General features: G+C 38.8%; 1 protein-coding gene across 2 annotated transcripts; it reads right to left on the bottom strand.

Moving 5' to 3' along the window:
• Positions 1-1,204: 1,204 nt before the first annotated feature.
• LOC101464351 (N-acetyllactosaminide beta-1,3-N-acetylglucosaminyltransferase 2) lies at positions 1,205-8,147 on the bottom strand. 2 transcript variants are annotated; one of them, XM_014407262.3, is made up of 2 exons: positions 7,935-8,147; positions 1,205-3,352 (listed from the first exon to the last, which is right to left on the bottom strand). In XM_014407262.3, exon 2 carries the CDS (start codon positions 3,350-3,352, stop codon positions 2,129-2,131), a length of 1,224 nt encoding a protein of 407 aa, XP_014262748.3. In that variant the 5' UTR covers positions 7,935-8,147; the 3' UTR covers positions 1,205-2,128. The 2 variants fall into 2 exon arrangements, with proteins under 2 accessions (XP_014262748.3, XP_024658435.2); XM_024802667.2 differs by lacking the exon at positions 7,935-8,147 and adding an exon at positions 3,438-3,510.
• Between the last annotated feature and the right edge of the window lie 2,123 nt (positions 8,148-10,270).

Genomic DNA, 10,270 nt, shown 5'->3' with positions numbered 1-10,270 from the left:
TTTATGATGCTTTGAATTATAAGAGCCTTCAGATGTGTGAAAAGTGAAAATGTGTATTAAGAAGAAAATGTAAAAGCAAACATGCACATGATAATCATGTTTTTTGTTTCTTTTTTTTGTGGCACGGCTGTTATATTGGAGTAATAGCAGTGCTATTCAGACAATGTCTGATCTATTATTTCATCTACTAAATGTAGCACCATCTGCAAATCTAAAAATGTAGGTCTAAATTTTATACACGTGCAAACGTTCAGCCACAGTTTGATGCTCAAGCTCTATTACCTTATTGAGTTACCTGCTTTTGTTCATTTTATTTGCAAGTGGTGAAGATTGGGATTTGACCAAATAAAAGTGGGATGAAAACAGAAATAACAGCTGGACTGTTTACCAGCAAACACATCCATTAAACAACAAATATCAACAAAGTAGTGAGCTATGTTGAGCTTATAGTAAGAGTGTTCTTTGTTATGAAGGTGACTTTCTTTTTGCCTGCATAAATCACCATGGTAACATATACTTACCGCATAACTTATACCAGGTTCCAGGTTAAGTTCTGAATTTCAGTTTAAATTTGGCGGGAAGCATCACATGATCAATAATACTTTTATTTAAAGAATGTTTCTTGTCTTTTATAGATTCTCTGCTGAAGGTATCTGTATATGCAATCTGTTTAACCTCACTTTACTCACATCACTAAATGAAGCCCAGTTGTGAAATTACAGCAGTGCAAACGGTGTGTCATGTGTAATGCATGTATTCAATTGCAAAAACTGTATAAAAGTTTGGTCTGTTTGCCAAGTCTCTTTAACATTGTTTTAATGCAGCTAATAAAACATAGATTAGAAAATTGAATTGTTGCATTTGTAGATGATTTATGGTCAATAATTTCCAATCAATAACATTTATTTCACTTTCATCTGACTACAAACTAAATGTCTTCTTTATTAGGCTACAGAAGAGTATCAGACCTGAACACACTGAGTAACATTTACTGATTAAATGTATCAAAGTTTCAGAGTTCAAATACAAAGCTGTTAGAAGTTGTGTTAGAAATAAAGAGCAACACCAAGAGCACACAGAGCGGTAAAATAAATATAACTCAAGCTAAAACAAGTCACCTGGATCAGTGACAAAACAGCACATTACTCTTGTATTTTATTTACAGCATATGTGTTGCATTTTACTGTTTATATTATATGCAGCATTTTTTTCTGAATCTTTAGTGTTCTCTGTCACTCATGTTGAAAGATACAGTTGATTCTCATCTGATACATTTTTTGTGGCACATCAAATGGCTCCTTTTGTGTATGTGCCCAGAGCCTGAAGCAGAAAGCCTGAGCTCCCAAAGAAATCTGATACTGATTTCAGGATCTGTCAAGACAGCTAATGCAAAGAAAGCCTCACTATGTGGAACTTGCTTGTGAAGCTAATTTAATATCTTTAATATCTTTGGACTTTGTTTTTTTCAGATTACATCTGTTTTAACTTTAGTCGAGTGAGGTTAATGTATGCCCTTTATACTGTTGACATAAAATACGTTATTTTGTATAAATTTGCTGCATCTTGAGGAAGCATACAAAATTCAGAGACACTGGAATGTTTTAATGATTAAAAAAATGTTGGGGGCAAAGCTTCACAAAGAGTCATCTGTGAATGGAACAGACATACATGTCATTAAATGAACAGAAATGATTTTATATATTATTACTAATGCAATTCACTTTTCAACCTTGTAGGCAGGTGCTGATATCAGTACTGTATATAAATCAACATATAGTTATGCATTTTTTTTAAATCAGGAAAATGTACTAACATCATTCATTTTCAGGATGTTCATTTGTACTTCATGTTAGTTCTCAAATCGTTTATTGTGTTTTTAAACATACTGAATGACTCAAATTTTAAAAATGCATCAGATGAGAATCAAATGTCTCTTTCAACATGACTGACAGAGAACACTACAGATTCAGAAAAAAAATGCTCCATATAAAATTAAACAGTAAAATGCAACACATATCCTGTAAATAAAAAGTAGCAACCCTGTTGAACTTTGATTTGAAAAATATAGAATGGAAGGATTGAAAATGACTGACAAACTCAGTATTGCAAACAGCCATTAATAAAGCTTTCACTGGCAGTCCAGCTCGGGTTGGACAATGAAGGGCCAAATTGTTAACATCTCCTGTGGAGTTCGGCTGTGAACCAGCATCAAGTTCCTGTGGATACAAGGATTGTCTTTATACTTCTTTTCAATGTCAAATGTCTTGAAGCCATTGTGCTTCTCAGGAACAAGACCCAGCTTCTTGAGACACATCCCAGTGTATACATCATCAATGGGAAACAGCACTACTTGCTGAGATACATTGTGTAGGCGTACCGCCAACTCCCCAGAGTACAGATATCCTCCACCGCCAGCATAGGGAGGATAGTTACCCACAAACACACTCTCTGGGATAAAGTATTTAAGTTTTTTGTCTCTGTGTGGCCCAGCATTTATTATAACATCGCCTATGAACAAATCCTTGGACTCACCCTCTGGCAGGCCTTCCAGATAGTTAACAATTCTTAAGGTGTTCACAAAGACGTCGTCATCGCCCTTAAGAACAAACCGAGCTTGAGGACAGTGTTTGGTAAACCACTCCAGAAAGAGGACCTCTTTCAGAGTTAGGTTTAAGAAGCTGTCTCTGTAGTCCCATTGAAGTATGTCTTTGTGAAGCTTTGCCTCATGACTCAGTAACTCCTGCAAGTCTGGGAAGTGGTCTGACGACAAGACGTTGCCTAGCAGGAACACTGTTACCACAGTCTGGTTGGCTAAGACTCCTGCTTGTCCCCAAGTTTCACGAATGGTCTGCCGCCTTTCAAAATGAGAGATCAAAGACTTGACAACCAGCAGTAGGAAAGGTTTTTCACTACAAACATGGGGCTGATTTATTAACATAGGGTATGTCCTACAACGCATGTACAAAAGAAAGTCCTGGAATTGCTTTGGTAGGGAGTTGTAGTCAAAGATTTGCCTGGGCACTCTGTAGTCCGGTTCACACGGGTCCAGAGGTCCAGTGTCATTGAGCCAATCTGGCAGTGTGTTGCGTGACGTGGTGGAGAATACAGAGTTAAAGTTGGGGTTGTAAATGAAATCCAAGCGTTGCTGCTCCTTGTTCCAGAAGGTTTCATTCAGTATGTGTTTACTCCAAAACCTCTTGGATGGGATGTGAACTTTGTGATGGCCACTTCTCTTGTGTCCAAGGTTCCATGACACGCTTATCACGACACAGATGAAGACGTTAAGCATCATCATGTAGCAGAAAGCCTTTATTTTATGGCGACATAGAGCCACGCTGCCTCCCCTCTGCATCTAGACATGAGAAAAGATATTCTGTTTTCAAAAAGATAGAGAGAAAAAAACATCTGCAGTGTCATTGCATTACAGGCAAACTTACAACAAAGCCAGGATACAAAGGAGCACTTGGAAACATGGAGACTATTAAGTTGAGCCTGAAGGCGCGAACAGGAGTAAAACTGAACGAATCTGTGACAGCAGGCCAGTGGCAAGCTTAATTTCCCCTGGTTTTGTTTTAGAACTGTGACTGGCTGCACACAAAGCTCCATTTTCATTCCTAATCCTCGAGGAATGGCCTGCGAACATTTTTCCGCTCATCTTGACAGACAGGAGTCACACATTTTCAATTCAGCAGTGCACATGACACCAATCTGTGTACTGCCTGCTCATAAATAAAATTTACATATGTACCACTTGATGTCACTGTTTCTCTGGTAGTAGTACACCTACAGTATATATTTGGTAGGTTGTGTTTTTCAACTTTTACAAAGCTTATATATGGATATACATGTATTACTCAGACAACTGATCTAACAGTCAATGTTTATGGTTATGCGTGAGTTTTTAATAAGAGACTCGAGTAGTAAATAAACCTGCATGCATCTGTGTACGCTCATCACACTGGGAAAACACAAACAAAGAAAAAAACAAAACACCCAACGCACAGTCTGTTAAAGTTCATTTGAAGTCAAACCTGATTTACAGCTTACAGCTAATAATGAGGGTGCAACCTGTCGGGTATGTTCACGTGTGAGCTTAATTATTCACAAACTCCTTTAAGTAAGATAAACTTATTTGATGAATATGGTGAAAATCCAGATCGATCTTACTAATTTGATTGATAATGATGTTATTACTTTAATACTGGTAAAAATAAATAAATTGCAAGCTATTGGAACAATTTGAAAATAGTCCTTTTTCCTGGTGTTTAGGCTTAAAATGCTGTTTTGTAGCTGGTCCGGTCTATAAAGATGCAAAAACTCATTATTCTTTCCTGAACATTCCTCCTCACTAATCTCTTGTAGAGGTGTGGAGCATTGGGCCCCTTCTAACCTTTTTGCTCTTCCCACTTTCATTGTGCAATATTTAGTGCTGCAACAGTACCTATTTTATTTATGTATTATTTAAATACAAGCTTCTCAACCAATAGGCAAAGAGCAAAATGAAAGCATTCCTCATTTCACTAATTATAGACTGCAATCAATATGCTCCTATCTTCAGATCATTTTAATAAAATATACAAAAGGCTTTTATTTGAAAATAAATAAATAAACGTTAAACTGGACAAGATAAGAGACTCTTTAAAAATTCGAATCATTCATCTTACTGTAATGCTGTTTATTTTGCTAAAATTTTACTTTTAAAAGTATAAGTGACACATCGGTGCTATTTTTACCGGAACATCTGCCTCCATTTCACCCTATTCATAGCATCCTGCTCTGCCGCACCAGTCCTCTGTATGTCCTCTTTCAGTACATCCATGAATGCTCTCTGTGGTCTCTCTCCTTTTCTCCTGCCTTGCAGCTCCATATTTAACGTCCCTTATTCAATATATCCACTATCACGCCACTGTACGTGTCAAACTTGCCTCTCTAACTTTGTCTCAAATGCCTGGCCTGAGCTGTCCCTCTGATATATTGATTTCTAATATTGTCCTGATCTTTGGATGGCTGACCCTCATCAATCTTCACTTGCTCTACTCCTTACAACTTCCTTGTCAGACCTGTTTCCATCTCATTCAGGTACTTGTATTCTGTCTTGCTTCTAGTGGCTTCATTTTTCCAGCTCAACCTCTCCAACCTAACCTCTGACAGCTCTCTACTCTCACTACAGATCGCAGTGTAAACATCACAGTCTACGGAGTCTACAATGTCTGACCTCATCTGCTACAAAAATTGTAGCTTGGCAGCATCAGACGGTAGTTGGTAGACGGCTTTAGAACGTCTAGTCTGTCCATCACCATAGCAAACAAAAGGGGAAACCATACGGCTGCTCACTGATCATCAACTCTCTCCTTAACAACTTCCTTTAGTTTCATGGTTTGGTTCTGAAGTTGCTACAGCTCTGCACATCACCCTTTCTAATTTTCTTGATTCAGGAACTCCTCAAATTACTCCTTTCATCTTCTCAGTACACTTGCTTTCCGTGTTAGCACATTTCCATTCCTGTCCTTAATCACTTTAACCTGTCTTGGTACATTCTCATTCATACAGGCGAGGAAATCCATCATCATGAAATGAGTGATGAAACACTTCTCCCACTGAAAACGCTACGTCCAGATGAACAGAATCAACTTTTTGGAACACCCCAACCTGTTGCACATCCTTCCCAACCCGATCTCGCTGTCTAAAGAAAATCAATAGTAGTCCTTTTCTTCTTCATTAGTATTCAGTCTCACATCGAACTCAGTATGAGCCTTCTTCTTTACCACCTCTCCCTTTGCTGTGTGCCTAGCGTCCCAATAACCTTTCCACTTACATAGTTTTCCTGACGATCCCATTTTTTTGTTGCTAAACTCTTCCTTTAAATACTTCCCTGTACTTCATTCCGCTACTAAGTCTGTTTGTGCTCTTTCTTCTGTCCAAAGGATAAATACCTTCTTAGCTGCTAATTCAGCTGTACTTTCCCAGTCATCAGGTAACTTTTCCCTACCACCCAGAGCCTGTTTCAAGTCTTCCCTGAACTCTGCGCAATATTCTTCTTTCTTCAACTTAATCCTTATATCTGTCTTCATTTCAGACTACCATCTGACCCTGCCAAGCTAAATTTTTCCCTGACACCACCTTGCCGTCTCCTGGTTTTGTGTTAAAAACAATTAAATGCAATTATCTTAATTACAGGGAGTGCAGAATTATTAGGCAAATGAGTATTTTGTCCACATCATCCTCTTCATGCATGTTGTCTTACTCCAGGCTGTATAGGCTCGAAAGCCTACTACCAATTAAGCATATTAGGTGATGTGCATCTCTGTAATGAGAAGGGGTGTGGTCTAATGACATCAACACCCTATATCAGGTGTGCATAATTATTAGGCAACTTCCTTTCCTTTGGCAAAATGGGTCAAAAGAAGGACTTGACAGGCTCAGAAAAGTCAAAAATAGTGAGATATCTTGCAGAGGGATGCAGCAGTCTCAAAATTGCAAAGCTTCTGAAGCGTGATCATCGAACAATCAAGCGTTTCATTCAAAATAGTCAACAGGGTCGCAAGAAGCGTGTGGAAAAACCAAGGCGCAAAATAACTGCCCATGAACTGAGAAAAGTCAAGCGTGCAGCTGCCAAGATGCCACTTGCCACCAGTTTGGCCATATTTCAGAGCTGCAACATCACTGGAGTGCCCAAAAGCACAAGGTGTGCAATACTCAGAGACATGGCCAAGGTAAGAAAGGCTGAAAGACGACCACCACTGAACAAGACACACAAGCTGAAACGTCAAGACTGGGCCAAGAAATATCTCAAGACTGGTTTTTCTAAGGTTTTATGGACTGATGAAATGAGAGTGAGTCTTGATGGGCCCGTGGCTGGATTGGTAAAGGGCAGAGAGCTCCAGTCCCACTCAGACGCCAGCAAGGTGGAGGTGGAGTACTGGTTTGGGCTGGTATCATCAAAGATGAGCTTGTGGGGCCTTTTCGGGTTGAGGATGGAGTCAAGCTCAACTCCCAGTCCTACTGCCAGTTTCTGGAAGACACCTTCTTCAAGCAGTGGTACAGGAAGAAGTCTGCATCCTTCAAGAAAAACATGATTTTCATGCAGGACAATGCTCCATCACACGCGTCCAAGTACTCCACAGCGTGGCTGGCAAGAAAGGGTATAAAAGAAGAAAAACTAATGACATGGCCTCCTTGTTCACCTGATCTAAACCCCATTGAGAACCTGTGGTCCATCATCAAATGTGAGATTTACAAGGAGGGAAAACAGTACACCTCTCTGAACAGTGTCTGGGAGGCTGTGGTTGCTGCTGCACGCAATGTTGATGGTGAACAGATCAAAACACTGACAGAATCCATGGATGGCAGGCTTTTGAGTGTCCTTGCAAAGAAAGGTGGCTATATTGGTCGCTGATTTGTTTTTGTTTTGTTTTTGAATGTGGAGATGTTATATTGGTTTCACTGGTAAAAATAAATAATTGAAATGGGTATATATTTGTTTTTTGCTAGGTTGCCTAATAATTATGCACAGTAATAGTCACCTGCACACACAGATATCCCCCTAAAACTAAAAACTACTTCCAAAAACATTCAGCTTTGATATTAATGAGTTTTTTGGGTTCATTGAGAACATGGTTGTTGTTCAATAATAAAATTATTCCTCAAAAATTCAACTTGCCTAATAATTCTGCACTCCCTGTAGAACTTGTGATCTGTTGAGAATGACCATAATGTGCAAATTGTTAAACACATCTGTCCACCTATGTTTTATAGGATCACTGCTCGAGAAAAACAAAAATGCAAAAACCAAAAGAAAACAAAAGTTCACGACACTTTTATTTTAATTCCTACTTTTAGACCGCAGACATTCACTTGAAGAGCGCACAGCTGTCCTTTCATGTCGCATAAGACTGGAAATTTCTGGCAGCTATTTAAATTAGTAACACACATACCTTTCAGATTCGCTCTATCTATAGCTCTGATCATCAGGCTACTACTTCGGCACCTGCACCTTCCTCATCCTGCGGAGGGAACGCGTTTTAGACACCTCGGCGTTCCAGAATCCCCTTTAAAATGTGCGAATCGGACGCTTCGTAAATTATCAGAGATGATCAAACCTCGCAAATATCTCCTTTGTACCATCCTCAACAAGGCTAATACTAGAAGCGTCCGTCCTTCCTGTGTGTTGCGGGTAGTGACTCCTCCCTAATTTCAAGAGCGTGCTCAAGAGGCTGGATAGAGGCTTCGGGCTCAACAGACTATCCGGCAGTTCAGTTAGTACTTAAAATGTTTCAGAGCCGGGAATATGAGAGAAATTTGCATTTCGGAAATGTGGATGGAAACAAAAGTGTATGCAAATCAAAAATCAAACAAGTTTAGGCCGTGCTTACCCTCGACAAAAGATTTGATTCACCACTGGTTGTTGGTTGCTGTTCTGAGCCCAAGTCTGGCAAAACAGACATTATATATATATATATATATATATATATATATATATATATATATATATATATATATATATATATATATAGAATTTTATATTTATATTTATATATATATATATATAAGATTTTATATATATATATATATATAAATAAAATCTTTGTTTTGGCCATCTCTATCTTTGGTTTAGGGATCCTCGAGACATTTTAGAAAGAATCTTCCAAAATACTTTATACTGTTATAATGTCATGTCAGTCAAAAAACCAGACTATTTCACCTGTTCACATTTATTATCAGGATAATAACCACCTGGTAAAAATCATTCTCCAGGCCACTTCATGTTTTTTCTTTGTTTGTTTTAAACATACTAAGTTGGACTTTTAGTAGTCTTACTAGCCTTTCTCCAAACTATGGATTGTCTAGAGATGGTTGCTGTGAAAATGTGAATGCTAGCTTTTTGGTGTTACTGCAGTTAAAAACACAATAATTACATCTGAAGATTAAGGACTGATGCAAGATGAAGAATCAAGTTAAGACTTCTTTTATGCTGTCTCAGATCCATCCTACAGAACTACATGAGGTGCAGCAGCAACAGTAGTATAATGTCAAGAACACTGTTTAGGACTAAATGAAAGGTCAAAAGACATCAGAGAAGTATAATGATTTAATGTTACATGTATTAACCATCTTTGAAGATGTAAGGTCTCCAGGTTTACATTTAAATATGTATAAAACTATATTAAGTACTGTACCAAAGGTTGAATTGCAGCATGACGTTGTTATTTTAAACACACCAAATGAAACGAACAGTCTTTTCTCCTTATCCCTGCATTAAGATTTGTATTATTGTATTACAGTTTTGATGTGCCACTGGAAATCAAGCACTGACATTCTGAAGGTTTTTTTCCTCTTAAGAGTTAATGAAACACCAAGAATGTACGGGGCTGAAGTTTATTACCACTGCCTTAAAGTAACCTAAACTTCTTTTATTTGCTTGAGGAAAAAAAAATTGTGCAGTGCTTATCTGTGTAACAGACTTCCCCCTTTACCTTTGGACTGTTCTGTGCTTATCTAACATCATATGATAAGAGTCTGATTACTATCCGTGTGTGTGTGTGTGTGTGTGTGTGTGTGTGTGTGTGTGTGTGTGTGTATATATATTAGTCTTTGTTCTTCAAGCTTGGGTCCTCTACCAGAGGCCTGGGAGCTCAGGGGTCACTGCACCTAGTGCTCCGATTACCACTGGGACCACTGTTATCTTCACCTTCCATATCTTCTCTGAGACCCTGGTACTTCTCCAGCTTCTCGTGTTCCTTCTTCCTGATGTTGCTGTCGTTCGGTATCGCTACATCCATCACTACGGCCGTCTTCCTTTGCTTGTCTACCACTACTATGTCCAGTTGGTTACCCACCACCATTTATGTCCGTCTGTACCTGGAAGTCCCACAGATGTTCCTGTACACTATGCCGCCCACTAGATTATGGTGTTCCATGTATACCCTGCCTGCTAGCATCTTGCACCCTGCTGTTATGTGCTGGATTGTCTCACGTGCATCTTTACACAGCCTGCACCTGGGGTCTTGCCTGGTGTGATAGACCCCAGCCTCTATTGATCTTGTGCTCAGAGCTTGTTCTTGTGCTGCCATGATTAGTGCCTCTGTGCCGTCTTTCAGTCCAGCTTTGTCCGGTCACTGGTAGGATACACCCCATGTAATTTATTTTACATGAATTAAAAATCTACTTTAGTCATTTTAACTGAAGATGTCACGATTAGCATTAGTTATGATTTTTTAGCTAATTACTGTTTGGGAAATATGTTCCTTGCTACCAGATACAGTTAGCATGT

The sequence above is a fragment of the Maylandia zebra genome, linkage group LG6 (genome assembly GCF_041146795.1).
Source record: "Maylandia zebra isolate NMK-2024a linkage group LG6, Mzebra_GT3a, whole genome shotgun sequence".
Taxonomy (NCBI): Eukaryota; Metazoa; Chordata; class Actinopteri; order Cichliformes; family Cichlidae; genus Maylandia; species Maylandia zebra.
This window is presented reverse-complemented; position numbering and strand designations above follow the sequence as displayed.